The 18,155-nt window shown below is 38.2% G+C and overlaps 1 protein-coding gene across 1 annotated transcript in view; it reads right to left on the bottom strand.

Moving 5' to 3' along the window:
* Positions 1–13,084: 13,084 nt before the first annotated feature.
* LOC146004775 (uncharacterized) overlaps positions 13,085–18,155 on the bottom strand; it is a 91,588-nt gene continuing 86,517 nt past the window's right edge. Inside the window, exon 5 of the mRNA XM_083143791.1 lies at positions 13,085–13,197. Coding sequence (XP_082999917.1) covers positions 13,113–13,197 — 85 coding nt within the window. The 3' untranslated portion in view covers positions 13,085–13,112. The remainder of the gene's footprint in view (positions 13,198–18,155) is intronic.

Below are 18,155 nucleotides of genomic sequence, written 5' to 3'. Positions count from 1 at the left end.
ATATAATAATACAGGCAAAATTACTGTTTTATGGCCAGTATAATTCTGTGTGTTGTCCTGTGTTTTGTCGCTATATGCTCTGAGTGCCTCTGTACAGCCTCAGCTTTTAACCCAGGTAAGAATACTTTAGTTTTCAGACACGATTTTATTTTTCTTATGATAAGGGGCTGGACCCCGCATAGTGTGACGGGTGCAAAATAGCCTTAGTGCTGACGCACCCAAAATTTTAATTTCAAATTTATACATACACACCCGGTGGAGGGTCGTAGTAGCTTGGATTCCACTTTAAAACTGTAGGTGAAGTCCCAATTAGCCTATCTGTGCATAAAAGTGGACTTAATATCTCATCTCTCTCTCTCACACACACACACATACATATTCAAAGGGTGGAACAGAGGTGAATTTGCACGCCTAGCCGTAATAGCCGTCCGCAGACGAATTTATTTGGGAATCCCTTCGAGGGGGGGGGGGTGTTAGTTGCCTATCTGCACAATGTTATAGCCTAATTGTCGAACATCATGGTCCTTTTACACAGAAACTATTAGATATATGAAGATGAAATTTGAACATTATAGTCATTCTGTGAGTATTCGTTATTACTTTAGCAGGGGTACCCACAAGGGGGTTTTATGGCGCAGGTTGCACCATCGAGATTTTTTGGGGGGATTTTTCCCTTCAAATAATATAAAATTCAACATTTATATCTTTTCCAAAATATATGTAAAAATTTTACACCTTAAATGCACCATATTTAATCCATTAGATGAAGAAATGAAAGTGTTTAGGGCATTATCGAAAAGGGGGGGGATATCGAACTCGTACATATTAGGCCTTAATTGACACGTGGGTCCAGAGGGGGATTCTCAATTAAACTCTGGGGGGCGGGGGGCAGTACCCAACTCTAGGTCTTAGATTATGGCTAGTACTTTAGTTAAGAGGGGGATTGAGCGTTAGATTGAAGGGGGTATCCAATTCTTGTGTATTACTATTGTCTTAGACTGTTGCGGAAATTCTGGTGTGGAGACTGAAAATTTGATTTTTTGTGGAGGCAATATCCACTCTTCAATATCAACAGTGAGTCTAAAATTGGCATGGAAATTTTGGTGGTAGGATTGAGTATGAAATTTAAAGTGGGAGATAGAAAGCTCTTGATAAAATGTTAAATCTTAGAGTGTCAAGGGATTTCTGTAGTGGAGAAAGAGTTCGAACATTACATTTTGGAGACTGTATTCAGCAATAAGGCATCCACATGTTTTCGACTCCGAATGTGCCAAAGGAAAGGCTGGAAAAGGAAAAGACTAAATATTTCGGATCTTAAGAAAATATTGACAACCCATTAAATTAATATTCTTCAAAGCCTGCAAAGAAATGGATGTAAAAATTTTCGTGCTCGCTTCCCTCGCAATGATTTGTTGCTACGATGTGTGTTTGGCGCTTTAATGAGATGAATATAAAGTTTTTATACTAAAGCTGCATTACAAAACGAGCGATATTCCCGATTGATTGATTTGATTAATTTGCTATTCTAAGACCACTTTATGCACTCTGAGGCTAATCGGGATTGAACCTACAGTTTAAAGTGAGATCCACGCGATATTCTCAATTATGATGAACGATTTTAGGGGTGGTCTTGAGTGATGGCACCCCTGTTTATGGAGGAGGGGCAGCTCAATTGTAATGTTCAGTAAAGCTAAGAAAAAAGTCACTTTCGGTAGACACGCTGTCGTAATTAAATATTTTGTGGGGATTACGATACGGTTTAAGGGCGCGAATGGTATGATTTGGTGGACACGCATGACATGATTTTGGGGGGATGCGCCATTGGCCTTGGGGCGGATGGGCACCCCTGTACTTTAGCACAGGTTTTCCTATCATTGTGACGATATTTTATATTACTTAGACAATGAAAGTAAACAAATGATTGGTTGGTTGGTTGATTTGGTGTTTTAAGTCCACTTTATGCACAGTAAGGCTAATCGGGACTGGGCATGCAGTTTAAAGTTGGATCCGAACCACTATGTGCCTCCACCAGAAATCGAACCCGGGACCTCTTGATTACAGGGCTATGACGCACCAACTGCGCCATAGGGGAGGCCAGTAAACAATTGAAAATATTTGTACAAAATAACGAACTCTAACAAATGTAATACAAACAAGGCTACAGGCAATATCAGAATTCCTTTCATTAAATAAATTAAATATCAACAATTTCTCATAATTACTATTTGCCTTCATTTAATTACTATTGTCATCACTTTATAAATCGCAAAGATCTTTAAAAACACCGGTTTGCGTTTTTATTTTTTCTCTTCATGTAATAAAAGTAAAGTAAAGGTAAAGTGTTCCCCTGTGCTTAGCACCACGCCATGAAGGCGTATAGGGGGTGTGGGGGTAACGCCCCACACTTTCTTGATCCGGTCGTGAGTGGGGGTGATGTGGTCAGCATCACGCCCCTGACCACCTTTACCCCCCCAGGGTTTCCCCAGGTACCCATGTTATTCGACGCTGGGTGGGCGCCGGGGCCGCTTCCATCGTTAGAAATGTAATACATTACATTACATTAATACAAGGTAGTTAGATACTATATAACGAACATTTTAGTACAATAATAATAATAATAACTAACTCTCTAGCCTTCTTAAACCCGAAGGTTCATGGCTGCAGCAACACACGCCTTCTATCTGTCCCTATCTTGAGCAAGATCTATATACTCTTTTCCATCCCTACAAATTTCCTTTACGACCATCCCAACGTTGTCCCTCCATCTTCGTCTTGGCCTTCCTACAGGTCTCTTACCATCAGGTTTCCCAACAAGAATCCTGTGAACTCCTCTTTCCTCTCCCATTCGTGCCACATGGCCTGCCCACATAAGTCTTCTTGATTTAATTATTCTAATAATATCTGGGCATGAATACAAATTATGTACAACCTTGGTGACAAATGAAGTTCGACCAGAAAGGAATACGTGATTAAATGCACAGAGGCATAGGCGGTGGAATGGGTGACCCTCAGAAGTGACGCATGTGTGTAAGAGGAGGCGTGTGAGCAGGCAAGAATCGTGATCCCAGCATGTTGCACCCAAGGTCACGTAAAGAACAAAAACGGGGAACAATACGCGTGACATTGAACTTCGACCAGGCACCAGACCCATACGGAAATTCCAGATAGTGGCGCATTCGACGGAAGCATGACGTCACGGACACGATAAGGGAGTCCGCCGTATATAAACGCGTGCTGTGCACCGAGGAACCGCAGTGCATCGTCACCATGGCCAGGGTCAAACCTATTGACAACACCGTGAGGAGAAGAGTGGTGGAGTTGCAACGGGATGGACTCAGTGAACGGGAAATAGTGCGCCAACTGAACTTACCCAAGTCAAGCGTCCACTGCATCATCAAACACCACCAAAATACGGGTACTACAGAGCCAGGTAAGGCCCCCGGTCGAAAACGCCCGCTGAGCGTGCGTGACCTACGGATATTTAGGCGCTATATCCAGACCAACAATCACGTTTCTGTGGCCGAATTACGACTGTGGACTCGAGAACGCTTTCACATTGAAGTGTCAACCAGAACCATTCGCCGTTACCTACAGCGATGCGGTTACCGAGTGTACAAGAGTAGTAGAGGAACGCGCCAGTGGCTGTTTTCTTTGTGGGTGGTCTTTAATTTGCACGTACTTAGAATTTATTTGCACGGGTTTTAATTAATTCGCATGTACTTAGAATTTATTTGCACGTACTTAGAATACTTTACATTTATGTATTTGCATGTTTATAACTTTTATGAATATATAATTATTTATTTTATGAAAAATATGTATATAGAAGGTAATTAGAGGTACTAAACGCTATGCATATGGTTTTATATTCATTACTGCAAAGTATGTAATGTATAAATCGATAATATTAATGTTTATAGTATTGAAAATAAGTTTTCTATGGTTTATGAACCGCTATGAACGGTGGTAATGGCTGTAGGTACAGGTCCAATTACGATTGGGGACGGTCCCGGTACTCGAACCCGCGATATGTAATATTATTAATTAGTACTATGTAATAATTGCATTATATTATGAAACACGATGGTGCAACACGCCAGACAGAATACTGTCTCCGAATCTCGACTCCGCTCTGATGCCAGACAGAGAGAATGAATTAATATTCCGCGCAGGTAGAGAAGAAAGTAATTTTGGGGTGTGTGCGTTCAAGGTCAAATGACGTCACAACGTCAGGACAAAGGAAGAACCTGATTGACCAATCAGAGAACGCGTCGGTAGATTTTCAGAACCGGTTTTTTTCCCAAGGTTAACCAGTACGCAAGAAGAGGGGAAAGGTATGCAATGCCGTAGGGCAGGGGAGGGTTTGATCCAGACAACAAAGAATGTCTGGAAATGCGCAGCAAGGGTTAAATTTTTTTGAAACTGAGCGTCGCTTGCATGCTACGACATGTTTCTGTCAAAGTATGCCAAGGTTACCGAGAACACTAGAACAAAGGATGATGGGAAGGAGTTCAAGGTGAACTAGACTGCAAGAACAAAGAAAGCGTCGGTTTTATTTCAACCAATCAGAAAACGCGTCGGTTTTATTTCAACCAATCAGAGAACGCGTCAGTTTTGTTTATGAAGTATAAAAAAACGCGTAAAAGCAAGAAGATGTTAGTTTGAGGAGAATTTCTGAACCATTGTGTCAGAAAAGAAATCAACTTGTGATTTTTGTCTGAGATTTGAAGACAAAGAACTCAAAAGAAGCTATAATTAAGGTAAGTGATTTTTATTATGTAGTGTGTTTTTTAAATAATATGTAAATGCTAATATTGAACCGAAGCAAAAAACAAATATGCGTAATGTGAACTAGTACTACAACTATGTTTTCTATTTTTTTACAGGTGATTCTATTTTCTGTGCACGTGCGACTGGAAGGAACTGTTAGTGAAAGATGGCGTCTACAAGCTCCACAAACGAGGCTAACCACACTGCGGTGAGTACTTCGAACGAAATTATATGTAATTTTCATTCTGGAAAGTATACTTCCCCACTAGAACTCGTTAATGCATACTATGATATGTGTGACAGAGTTATTTTCCACGACGATATCCCTTCATGTGATCCGACTTTTTTCTGCGAGACAGTGCAAACAGCAATGTGTCAATTAGGGGTGGGGGCAAATCAGTTTTCAATTGTGGATGAAAGAGAAAGATATTTTAGACAATTCGGAATGCTAGGACGGGAGGTATCCATTGAAATACCTAATCAGGTTGTGGGGGACCCTGAATATTTGGTTGGGTCGATGTTTCAATTTCTAATGAAAAAGATTTTCTTTGATGTGGCACCGGACAGTCAGGTTGGTTTGATTATTTTCGGCAATGAAACCAATAAGGATATTTATATCCCTTGGCGCCGCCTTTCGGCATTAAATCCTAAAATTATTCAACACTATGTGACCAAAGTGCTGAACAGCAATGAATCCTTCTTTGTAGATAACTTTTTGAAATGCATGGCGCATATTGTCGAACCCAAGCGCGGTAGAGAGAAGAACAAGTACCCCCTTTATAGAAAATATGCCCCTTTACTATCAATAAACAATCCTAACCAGAGACAGACTGCTTTTACTATTATGACTAACGATGACAATTTATGCTTGCCACGAGCAATTGCATTTGCCCAAGCTAAAGTCGACAAGAATACTAAGAAAGTCGACTCGTTCCGTAGATACGATAATAAACTGAAAGAAGCCGCTCTACGGTTATGCCATGAAGCTCGCGTTGATCCAACCAATGGGTGCACTGTAGAGGACATTGTTAAATTTCAAAACCAATTGGGCCCAGAGTACCAAATTGTTGTGTTTTCAATGAAAGAGGGGGAAAGGGAGTATGAAGTTATTCGGTCAACGCCGTTCGCCCCTAAACAGATTAATTTATTGTATCACGATCAACATTTTGATATAGTCAATTCTGTCCCCACACTTCTTGTGAAACATTATTACTGCCCCAAATGTCAAGTCGGATTCTCTAAAAAACCTCAACATACTGAATGCACTAGGTATTGTTCATTATGTGAATACAGTCATGATGGTAATAAAGCCACTAACACTATCCCCAGAAAATGCACTGCATGTAACAGGAAATTTTTGTCCCCGGAATGTTATGAAAATCATTTGCGCACAGAAGGGCGGAAATCCAGTGTTTGCCAAACTATTCACCAATGTAAAGTATGTTACAAAGTAGTGAACAAGAGATTGCGCAAAACACCACACAAATGCGATGAATTTTTTTGTAAAAGCTGTAATGCTTTTGTTGACCCAGCACACAAATGCTATATTCAGCCTATTAAGCTCGAACCAAGTGCAAAGTTTCTTTATATTTTTTATGATTTTGAGTGTATGCTGGTAGAAAGAGAAAATGACCAGAAACACGAAGTCAATCTGGCTGTTGCTAAGCAAGCCTGTCATGTCTGTAAAGACACTGATGCTGATTTCTGCGAGACGTGCGGTCCTCGTGTTCATATTTTCCCTAATATTCAAGAATTTATGCAATATATACAAACTCCGAGGGAAGGGTTTGATAAAATCGTGTGTATTGCACATAATGCAGGACGATACGATTCACATTTTGTTTTAAATTATCTGATTACTAAAGAGAATATTACCCCCTCCGTAATTATGCAGGGTAGGAAAATAATAGAGATGTCTATTACCAAGAAAATAGTGTTCAGGGACTCGTTAAATTTCATGCTCATGAAATTGAAAGACTTACCTGCAAGTCTGGGACTAGCGGAAGATTTGCAGAAAGGCGATTTTCCGTATTTGTTTTCAACCCCTGCAAATCAGAATTATGTAGGTCCATTCCCTGATATTCAATATTATGATATAGATTCCAAGTCCCCCAAAGAAAGAGAAGAGATGCTAAAATGGCACGAGGAAACTGTCCAAGCAGGGAAAATTTTTGATTTTCAAAAAGAGTTGCGTGAATACTGTATTAAAGATGTGGAAATTCTTGCTGCTGCATGTATTAAATTTTCTAATCTGATCGAAGATCTGACTAGAATACAGTGCTTTGTTCGCTGCCCGACTCTTGCGTCGTTAGCGTCTTTGATATTTAGAAGTAAATATCTTAAAGAAAACACTCTTATTAAAGTTCCGCCATTTGGATTTCGGGAACAAGACCAACAGTCTCTAATTGCCTTAAAGTGGTTAAAGTGGGTAGAAAATACTGAAAAGATCACTCTAAGACACGCAGGGAATCTCGGGGAGGCTAAAATAGGACGTTATAAGTTGGACGGGCTCCATGAAGAAAGCAAAACTGTTTATAGTTTCCAAGGGTGCTACTACCATGCTTGCCGGATTTGTCTTCCTGACAACAGAGATAAGCCTCTTAACGAGACTGGCGAGACCCTAGACCATAGGTACGAACGTACTGTTACCCGTAAAGAAATGTTAGAGCAAATGGGGTACAAAGTTGTAGAAAAATGGGAATGTGAATTCAATGAGGAAATTAAAAAAGATCCAGAATTACGCAAATTTATTGCTGAGAATTGTTATTCACTGAATAACCCACTTATCCCAAAAGAAGCTTTTAATGGGGGACGCACTGAACTTTTCAGGGCAGTTTATGAAAAACAAGAGAATGAAAATACGAGCATGAAACTGCTAGATGTAGTTTCCCTTTACCCTGCAATGATGAAGCAAAGAAAAATGCCTACAGGGAAACCAGTGATTTACACGTCAGAGTTTCCTACCTTGGATAATGTGTTTGGGGTTGTAAAATGTGATATTCTCCCCCCTAAAGATTTATATTTACCAGTACTGGGCATGTCATGCAACAACAAATTAATGTTTGCTTTATGCAGAACTTGTGCACAAAGCGAGAATCAAGAACAATGTACACACGCAGATAAAGAAAGATACTTACATGGCACCTGGGTATCAGAAGAACTGAAACTGGCTGTAAAAAAAAGGGTACAAAATACTCAAAATATATGAAATTTGGGATTTTCCTTCGGCTCACCAGAATGATAATGTGTTCAAAGACTATGTAGACACATTTCTTAGACTGAAACAACAGTCTTCAGGATATCCTTCCGGCTGCAGTTCAGAAAATGACAAAGACAAGTATATTCAAGATTATTTCGATCGTGAGGGAATTCAACTTGTAAAAGATGAAATTGCATTTAACCCGGGACTTCGTTTTATTTCCAAAATTCTGCTGAATTCTTTGTACGGGAAATTTGCCCAAAATCCTTTAAAAACTAAGTCTATTTTTGTAAATACAGAACAGAAATTCCATGATATAGTGTTTAATCCGCAGTATGAAATCAGTAATGTTGTACCTATTTCCGAATTTTGTTTATTAGTGAATTATATTGATCTGGAAAGCAAAAATGAACCGTTAGTACTTTCAAACGTACTTGTCTCTGCGTTTATTACTGCTGATGGAAGAATGCACTTATATTCTTTTATGGACAAAGTCAAAGAAAGTATTCACTACGTGGATACGGACTCTGTGTTCTATGTAGAAAGAGAACATGAAAAACTTATTCCTACAGGCTCATTTCTTGGTGAAATGACGGATGAGATTAAAGAGCCCTACCAAATTACATGCTTTTTGGGTGGTGGTCCCAAAAACTATGCATATAAAATGGTGAACAAACATGATCCTCAGGATGAGAAACATGTTATTAAAGTAAGAGGCATTACCATGAATTACAGAACTCGACTCCAGATTAATTTTGATTATTTTAAGCAACTGGTCAAAGGGGAAATTGAAAAGCGAGTTGTTGAGAACCCCCGTAAAATTAAACGAAAAGCCAATTTTGAAATTGTTTCTGAATCTGAGCAGAAAACACACCAAGCAGTGCACACAAAACGAAGAAAAATTGAAAATTTTGAGACGGTTCCATATGGAATCTAAATAAAAAACGAGTGTTTTGTTTTATTTTTTATTGTTTCTTAAAGCCCCAAGATTGTCTGTAAAATCTCAATTTGGCGTTCTATCCACGGGCACTCCCCGTTGATGCGCCGCCTGGCGCAGAAACCGCATCTCCCCTCTCTTCTTCGCCTCTGGCGCGACGAGGGAGGGGACACCAGGCGCAGGCGGTGTTCTGCCCTTATATGGTCCATAAGGGCCTTTTTGCCCCTAAATCCCACCTCCCAGCATACTTCGCATTCTCTTTTGATTTCATCCTGAAAAGAAAAGATAAAATTAATTTGTGGTATATATTTGGGCCATTGTGTGTGTGCGCTTCAAGCAGAGAACGTGTGTTGTTCAACATGGAATTGCGTTTTACACACCCGTTTGCAATGATGGTTTGCGGGCCCTCACAAAGTGGAAAAACCACTTTTGTGGATAAGCTTCTATTTTATAAACATAAAATGTTTACACAAGTTCCAAAAACAGTAATATGGGCGTATGGTGCGGTTCCTCCCAGATTAAAATTAAGCCAAAATACAAATATTCACTTTATTGAAGGAATCCCTGATGTAGCAAATATGGATATTGAAACTCCTGGATTAATAGTCATTGATGATATAATGAATGAAAGCAGCAAAGATTCCGCAGTCGCAGATATATTTACGAAATATTCTCATCACAAAAATATAAGTGTTATTTTTATAGTACAAAATTTATTTCACAAAGGTGCTAAAATGAGAGACATAAGCCTCAACTCACACTATCTTGTGATATTCAAAAATCCACGTGACAAACACCAAATATACCATTTAGCACGACAATTCAAACCCGACAATAGTAAAAGTGTTTTGGAAGCTTTTCAAAATGCAACTGAAACACCACACAGTTATTTAATGTTCGATTTAACACAAAATACACCTGAAATTTTACGTATGAGGGCGCATATTTTCCCCGATGAACAAATGGCTATTTATGCCACTGGAAAGCATGTCAACAAACCATTTCTTGTGCGAACGTCAGAATGACATCACAACTAAAAGAACATGCTCCGGCACTTAAATTATTGTGTAAATTAAAACCTATTCAACGGAAACGCCTTTTGCAACGAGCAACACCAGGACTAGTTCGTGTACTAGGACAATGTGCAGCCAACACAGTACGCGGTAATATTCCACTTTCAGGGGTACAAAAACTAAGCTTCAAAAGTATAAGGCCAGTTTGCGTAAACTAGCGGCGAAGGGCACTTCGCTCAAAAATAAAAAGAAAATATTAATTCAAAAAGGCGCCGGCTTTTTACCATTTTTAATCGGTCCTATTATATCAGCGTTAGGTAGTGCATTGTTTTCACAATGAGCGTGAGAAAAATGATTCTTGTTCCCGAGGACTTTGCCACTAATATGCATGCCTCCGTTGAGAAAGCTCAGAGACACGAATCAAGATTAGATTCTAATATTCGTACAATATTAGCACGTGAAGATATAGGGGAAAGTGAAAAATGGAAACTTTACCAACAGGCACTTCGACAATTTGTTAATTTTACTAAGCCTATTCCCACACACCTACCATTGATCGAAGAAGAAAATAAGCTGCCACAAATAAGTGAACCAGTGCAACAAGACGACCCCCCTCCTAGTGTTACTCTCAGGGAAGAAATTCTTGCTTCAGTACCGAAAACTGTTCAGAAGAAAACAGAACTTTTACTTAAAAGACTATTCTCTTCTCAATATATAAATTGGGACGCATATGGAACAGTGTACATAAATGGAAAAAGAATTCAGGGTTCAAATATCATAGATCTGATTAATGATTCTGTTCGCCCCCGTAAGAAAAGTAGAGATCCTGTCGGGAGAGATCAGTTCCAATCTATCCTTCATTCTCTAAACATACCCAAAGAATATATAGTTACACGCACGCCCACACCCCCTTCAAGAAATAGGAAAGCTGAGTTTATATGGGAAGATATATAAAGTATGGATCTTAAAACATTGTATTATACACATGAACTACCGACTTCATTTTCCAATACTGAAAAATTATCCAAACATTCTACGCAATCACGAAAGAATATTTCTGAGTGGCTATCAAAACAAGATGCATATACTTTACATGTTCCAGTTAGAAAAAAATTCCCACGTAAACGTTACGAAACCACTTTTCCCCTGGAACTTATGCAAATGGATTTGGCAGATATGCAGAATATCGCCAAGTACAATGACGGTATGCGCTATATACTTTGTGCAATTGACGTGTTTTCAAGGCAAGCGTTCTGTATACCAGTGAAAAGCAAAACGGGTGAAATTATGGCAAAAGCAATCACTAAGATTATAAACATGTTAGAATATCCTCCTGTTTACTCCCAGACAGATCAAGGAAAAGAGTTTTATAACGCCCAAGTGAAAAAAGTGTTTATACAATTTTGATTTTAAGTACGAATAAATCGTTCCACTACTGCTGCCTTTAGTTCTGAATAAACGCTATAATGAATAATATTGTACTTGTCAAACACTCCTATTTCCTTTGTGGAACCCCATGCGCATGCATTGCGCAGCTGCCGCCTAGTGTTTTTCGGATGGGCGACTTTGGTGTTCCTTTTGATTTCGTTTGTTCCGCCTTTCTACCTTCACTGGTACTGGCTGTACAGAGGTGTGAAGTTCATTTTCACACGTTTTCGGCGTTGTCTAGCTCCTCACGGAGGCATCTCTCGGCAAGGTGGAAGGGGAACTTTCGTCTCTATTTCATGGGAGGTATCTGTGGTTTTCGTTTGTACTATACCTTTAGAATCACCCTGTATTCACACTTTTGGAAAAGATGATTAGAAATAGACACAATATCCATTAATCTATGAAGCAAATTAAACATATATCTACAGTCTCAATCTTCCAAAGTAGCTTGTCTAAAGTAGGTTAATGAAGTTTTTGTTTTAATCATTACATTAGCTGTATTTTTCAATATCAACAGGTAAGAGTCCCTCAGATGTACTTTATTGGGATATGTGATCAATTAGATGATTTTCCCTATTTCCATGAGAATTTAATTTTTTTTTCCAAATTCCTTGAGATTTTCAAGGTTCCAGTTTTTCCAGGTGTGTCGGTACTCTGCATATGTACATTGAGACTCCTTTTAGTGGCAAAATCTTTGTTTCAAAGGCTTCTCCTTAGTATGAACTCTCACATGCCTAATAAGATTGCTTCTAATCGCAAAATCTTTGTTGCAAATTGAACAATTCAAAGGCTTCGCTTTGGTGTGAATTCTCATATATACATTGAGACTCCCTTTATTGACAAAACCTTTGTTGCAATTTGAACAATTCAAAGGCTTTTCTTTGGTGTGAAGCCTCATATGTACATTAAGAGACTTCTTTTAAGAAAAACTTTTATTGCAAATTGGACAAAGGAAAGGCTTCTCCTTGGTATGAACTCTCACATGCAGAATGAGTTGGAGTTTATCAGCAAAATCTATGTTGTAAATTGAATAATTGAAAGGTTTCTCCTTGTTGTGAACTCTCACATGGCTAATAAGATTGCCTTTGTCGGCAAAATCTTTGTTGCAAATTGAACAATTAAAAGGTTTTTCCTTTGGTGTGAAGCCTTATATGTAAATTGAGATGCCCTTTTTGAGAAAAACATTTATTGCAAATTGAACAAAGGAAAGGCTTCTCTGTGGTGTGAATCCTCATATGTACATTCAGACTGCATTTAAGGACAAAATCTTTGTTGCAAATTGAACAATTAAAAAGCTTCTCTTTGGTGTGAAACCTGATATGTACATTAAGATGCCCTTTTTGAGAAAAAAAGCTTTTATTGCAAATTGAACAAAGGAAAGGCTTCTCCTTGGTATGAACTTTCACATGCACAATGAGGTGGCTTTTAGAAGCAAAATCTTTGTTGCAAATGGAACAATTGAAACACTTCTCCTTGGCGTGAAGCCTCATATGTACAGTGAGACTGCCTTTAATGGTAAAATCTTTGTTGCAAAGTGAACAAACAAAAGGTTTCTCTTTCGTGTGAACTCTTTCATGAATTATGAAACCTCCTTTGTAAGAGAAAACTTTGTTGCAGATGGAACATATATATTGCTTCCTCCTGTTATCAATTTTGGAGTGGTCAGTACATGCTCTGGTTTGAAGGGATATTGCTGAAGTTTCTGTCTCAAATTTTCTTATGACATTTGTATGTTCTGTATTATCTTCTGGATGCTCTTGTTCACCTACTCTACTGCAGATACTTGCAAATCTGGAACTGACCTTGGAAGTTCTTGAATCTCTCCTTCCACATAGTTGTTGTTCAAGTGTCTGAGAAAAATAGAATAACACAAAAATGTAGTGTCACTTCCTAAGCAGGTAACTTATTTTACAAGCAGATCATTGAAGACAGAGAATAGTAGAGTAGACTGTTAATGAGGACATATTCACAGAAATGTAAATATATTATTGATTCAACAAATACTATTTATATAATTTTCTTACCACTTAGACCAAATGTTATTGTCAATATACACCTTAACTTAAATATATATATATTTACCCTCTGCTTATATAAAATCACACCCCTGAATCAAAGGTCAAATTGACCCCTCTGGATTCTTCTGTTAACTACCCCCAGCGCACTAGCCCTGATCAAGTCAATTCCGTGAGAGAAATCCATCGAACCCGGCCACCGAAAGTTGGGGCTTTACTACCCCCGATAATAACTTGTTCCCTTCTGTGGCATTTCTTAACCTGTCATTTCTCCCGTGTCTAGGGGGCAAGGTCGAAGTATAGACTACAATGTTTTAATGATAACTTGTTCTCTTTTATGTTATTTCTTAACCTAATCGTGCAGTTTCCTTCTTTTTAATCTCCTATGGAGGGGGGTTGAAAATAATTGGTCAATTATTCTCTTTTGCGTGCCGCTTCTAAACCTACATATATATTTGTGTTGGTCGTGTCTCTCAGTGTGAGGGATGGATGGGGGGATGTTTCGTGAAAAGAGAGCAAGAGAGGCACATGACCTACCTACCTCTCTCTCTCTCTTGCTTTTTCGACAATCGACGTACTGCTGGGATGCTGCCTGGGAGAATGTGGAGGACCCTCAGATTGTGTGGATTTTTTTGGCTTTTGCTCCACCTCCAACGGGACAAGGAAAGAAGATAACGACTGGATATCGCAAATAGGTCACCAGTTTCCCCCTCCCTCTACTCAGCAATATCCCAAGCGCCAGGGAAGCAACCAAGGAACTAGAACCTGAGGTGAGGCCAGATGTAAAAAAGTAAGTGGTAATGGTCACGTGACCAGCAATTATGTCGATAAAGGAACTGCAAGTGTAAATGTTTCCTACCAAAATGTGAGGGGCTTAAGAACTGAACTCAAAACATTCTACCTGAGTGTATTAAATAATGATTTTGATGTAATCATGGCTACGGAAACATGGTTAAATCCATCGTTCAGTGACAGGGAAGTAATTGACGATAGATATATTCTGTTTCGGTCAGATCGCGATGCACAATCTTCTAACAAAGGCTTGGGGGGGAGGGGTACTTCTGGCTGTAAACAGGGCTTTTCGAGCTATCGATATTGAAACTCCGGTAATTGTACCTCTGATAAATTACTTGTTAGTAAAAATTAGCGAAATAAATATGCATATTTGTGTAGCCTATTTCCCCCCAAATACGAATCGATCTGTATACAGTTCCTTCTATCAAACTTTAGAATCACTTTATGAGCAGGGGTCTTCGCTTATTATTGCAGGGGATTTTAATTTCCCTGAGATAAAGGGGGCGGATCACAATCTCTTATTTTCAAACGAAGCTTGCGTAGAATTGAGTCATTTCATGTCACTCCACCTACTAAACAGCTTCAATGACATAAAAAATGATAACCAACGAACGTTAGATTTGATTTTAAGTAACGTTAATAGCATAACAGTCACAAGGGAATCCGATCCTCTCGTACCAGAAGACATTCATCACCCAGCTTTAAATATTGACATTTCCATGACTAAATTTAAATCTATCACGAAAAATTCAATTCAAGCAGAATATAACTATAACTTTAGGAATGCAGATTTTTTAAAAATGTATAATCTTATGAGAGCTGTAAATTGGAATGATCTGAAGAAATACACTAATATTAATGCCGCTATTGATAAGTTCTATGAAATGGTGTATGACATATTTAACAAATGCGTACCTTCAACGAAAACTCAACCGAAGAAATTTCCGAGCTGGTTCTCACGGGAGTAGTTGTATTGGTGATATTATAAACTCAAGAAAGTATGAACCCCCCTCAAGCAGATTTGGCTATACTTAAAACAAGCTCAACATGCCCATATGAGCTTTTTGCTCAAGTGTGGAACCCCGTCTAATCCAAGATTTTTGTAAAAATGCCCTCAAATATTTCCTGAGAAAGTATGAACCCCCCTCAAGCAGATTTGCTATACTTACAAAAATTGCATCAGCCGGATTTTTGTCCATAAACTTCTCAAAAATTGATATTTTTTGGCTATACCTGAAATTAAGCTAAAACCCATACCTACATATACATATTTACTTCAGGTTTAAGTTTAATTGGATGCCAGGTTCAATTTTTTTATCTATATGCAGAGCCCCTCTAGAATGGCAATGACCTGGCACTGTGTTATGTATTGATTTTTGCTTCCCAAGTAATGAAGCTTTGCGTGCAAACAATTGCATCAGCCACTATTGTGAGAGTGGTTGAGAAGAACAGATGCGTTGTTACAGTGCTTCTCATACTTACAGGCCTGTTTGTTTTAATATCATATTTCTGGTATATTGAACAATATTTTGCCTGACATCCAGCTTGTTTATTGTAATCCACTCATATTTAGGGGGTCAGGCTTATATCTGTCCCAGCCTGTTATACAAAAATCAATACATAACAAGGTTATTGCCATTCTAGACATGCATGTCCGTGCAGGTATTTGTGCTAGGTCAGTGTGAATGAATATTTATTCTTTTTTTCCACTTGTAGGCTATTGGCTTTACAACCTGTCATAAGATAAGCATAGAGTTTTTGATTTGGACCCCAAGAAATTTTATATAAATACCAAAGCCAAAAAATATTAACACACATACACATACACACACACACACACACACACACACAAAATATACAAAGCACAGTGCTGAACCCAGCTGATATTTTTTATCCAGTATAGAGTTTTGATTTGAAACCCAGGAAATTGTATATAATAAACAACAACAAAAATACCAAGTCAAAAATATTGTAATCAATGCAATAAAAATATATCCAGCCCCAATTGGGCCAAGCACCAAAAGATTTGTAACCCGGACAAATACAGAACTCCCACAAAAATATGCCCCAAATGCCATAGAAAATATAACATGCAATACTTCACATATAAACATAAAGATACTTGCTCTGCACAGTTATCAACATTGCCCTCACAACCATCTACTTCTGGTCTGAAAAGGAAGCATGAAGCACCTGCTAATGCTAGAGCAGCAAAGCAGCCACGCTATGCACCCATCCATAGCAGTTTTAATGCCCAATTAAGAGATTATCGGTTTGTATCAGAGCCAAGATGTGGTATTAATAATTTTTTGAACAGTATAAATTCTGATCTGCAGGCAATTCTAAATGCACAAAATGGCTCTTATAAGCTGTCCCTCAAATTGTTTACACAATATAAAAAGCCAAATGGCACAAAATTTACACAGCCCCACATAACAGAAACTGTACCGGTATATTCAAATGCAAATTCAGACAAAATAATAAGCAGTTTAATAGATCAATTGAATATTAAACACTCTGAATTTGCAGCAAAAGAGTCAGGATGGAGCCTATGTGGCTCTCCGCACAAGTTATATGTTAATATTTCTGAATTCAGCCCATTACAAGGATCTACATATTTGCCATTACCTGCCAATATTAAAAACAAAAGAGCCGTGGTCAATATTGAAAATACCGACCAGAAATGCTTTTTGTGGTGTATTTTAGCTGCTTTGTTTCCAGTTTCAAGGAATCCTGAGAGAATAAATTATTACAAACAACATGAAAATGATTTTGATGAGGCAATGGAGGGTTTAGAATATCCAATGTCTGTTCAGAATATTGATAAATTTGAAAAAAGGGCCAAGCATATCAATGGCAAACAATTATCTATTAATGTATTTATTTGTTCCACTGGCAATTGCTTGATAGCACCTCTCAGAATCAGTACACTTGATGATGAATCTGCAATTCCGATTGATCTGCTCTTAATTGAAGGGGATGGCACATATCATTACACTCTGATACACAGTCTTGAAGCTTTGGTGAGAACACAACTAGACAAATTTAATAGAATATTTAAGTTGTGCAGAAGATGTTTAACTGTTTTTGATGGTAGAAAAATGGTGAATGGGGTTTGGGAAGAAAATGCAGAAATTGCTAAAAACAAGTTAATTGAGCATCTGAAATACTGTAAAAATCATAAACCTGTCCATATGGTGATGCCCAATCCAAGTGAAAATTGCAAATTCAAAAAGTTTGAAGCCTTGTCGGAACACCCAGCATATATTGTCTGTGATTTTGAATCAAATCTCAAACCTCTTGCATTCTGCAATCCAGATCCTGAAGAATCTTCAATTACACCATACCAGCTACATGAACCTTCCAGTTTTTGTTATATAGTTATACGGGATGGTGTAGCTAGTGAGCCACACTTATACATGGGACCAAATGCCATCAAAGAATTTGCACATAGAATAGAAAATGAGTGCCGTGACATAGCATCCAACATCTTATTAAAATCAAAGCCTATGTTGCCTTTAACCGAGAAACAGATTGAAGATTTCAACAATGCAGAAAAATGCCCGGTATGTGATTCTGAATTTTCAGATATAAATATCAAGGTGAAACACCATTCTCATACAGATGGTAAATTCAAAATGGCCCTGTGTAATAGCTGCAATATTAAGATCAAGAGACCAAAATTTGTCCCCATATTTTGCCATGGAGCATCCAATTATGATTTCCATCATCTGATCAGATACGAGGGGTTTGACAAGCAGAATTTAAATATTTTAGCTGAAAATGATGAGAAATATATATCTATTAGCAAAATAATTAAAGTTAATGGTGTTCCTAATCACATAAGATTTCTTGATTCTTACAGAATTTTATCTGCTAGCCTGGCTACACTGGCCACTCAATTATCTGATGATCAATTCAAAATCACAAGTGCCTTGTTTCCAAATCAGGACCTGAAATTAATTAGGCGGAAGGGTGTATATCCATATGACTATGTT

The sequence above is a fragment of the Lepisma saccharinum genome, chromosome 22 (genome assembly GCF_977018435.1).
Source record: "Lepisma saccharinum chromosome 22, izLepSacc3.1, whole genome shotgun sequence".
Lineage (NCBI taxonomy): Eukaryota > Metazoa > Arthropoda > Insecta > Zygentoma > Lepismatidae > Lepisma > Lepisma saccharinum.
This window is presented reverse-complemented; position numbering and strand designations above follow the sequence as displayed.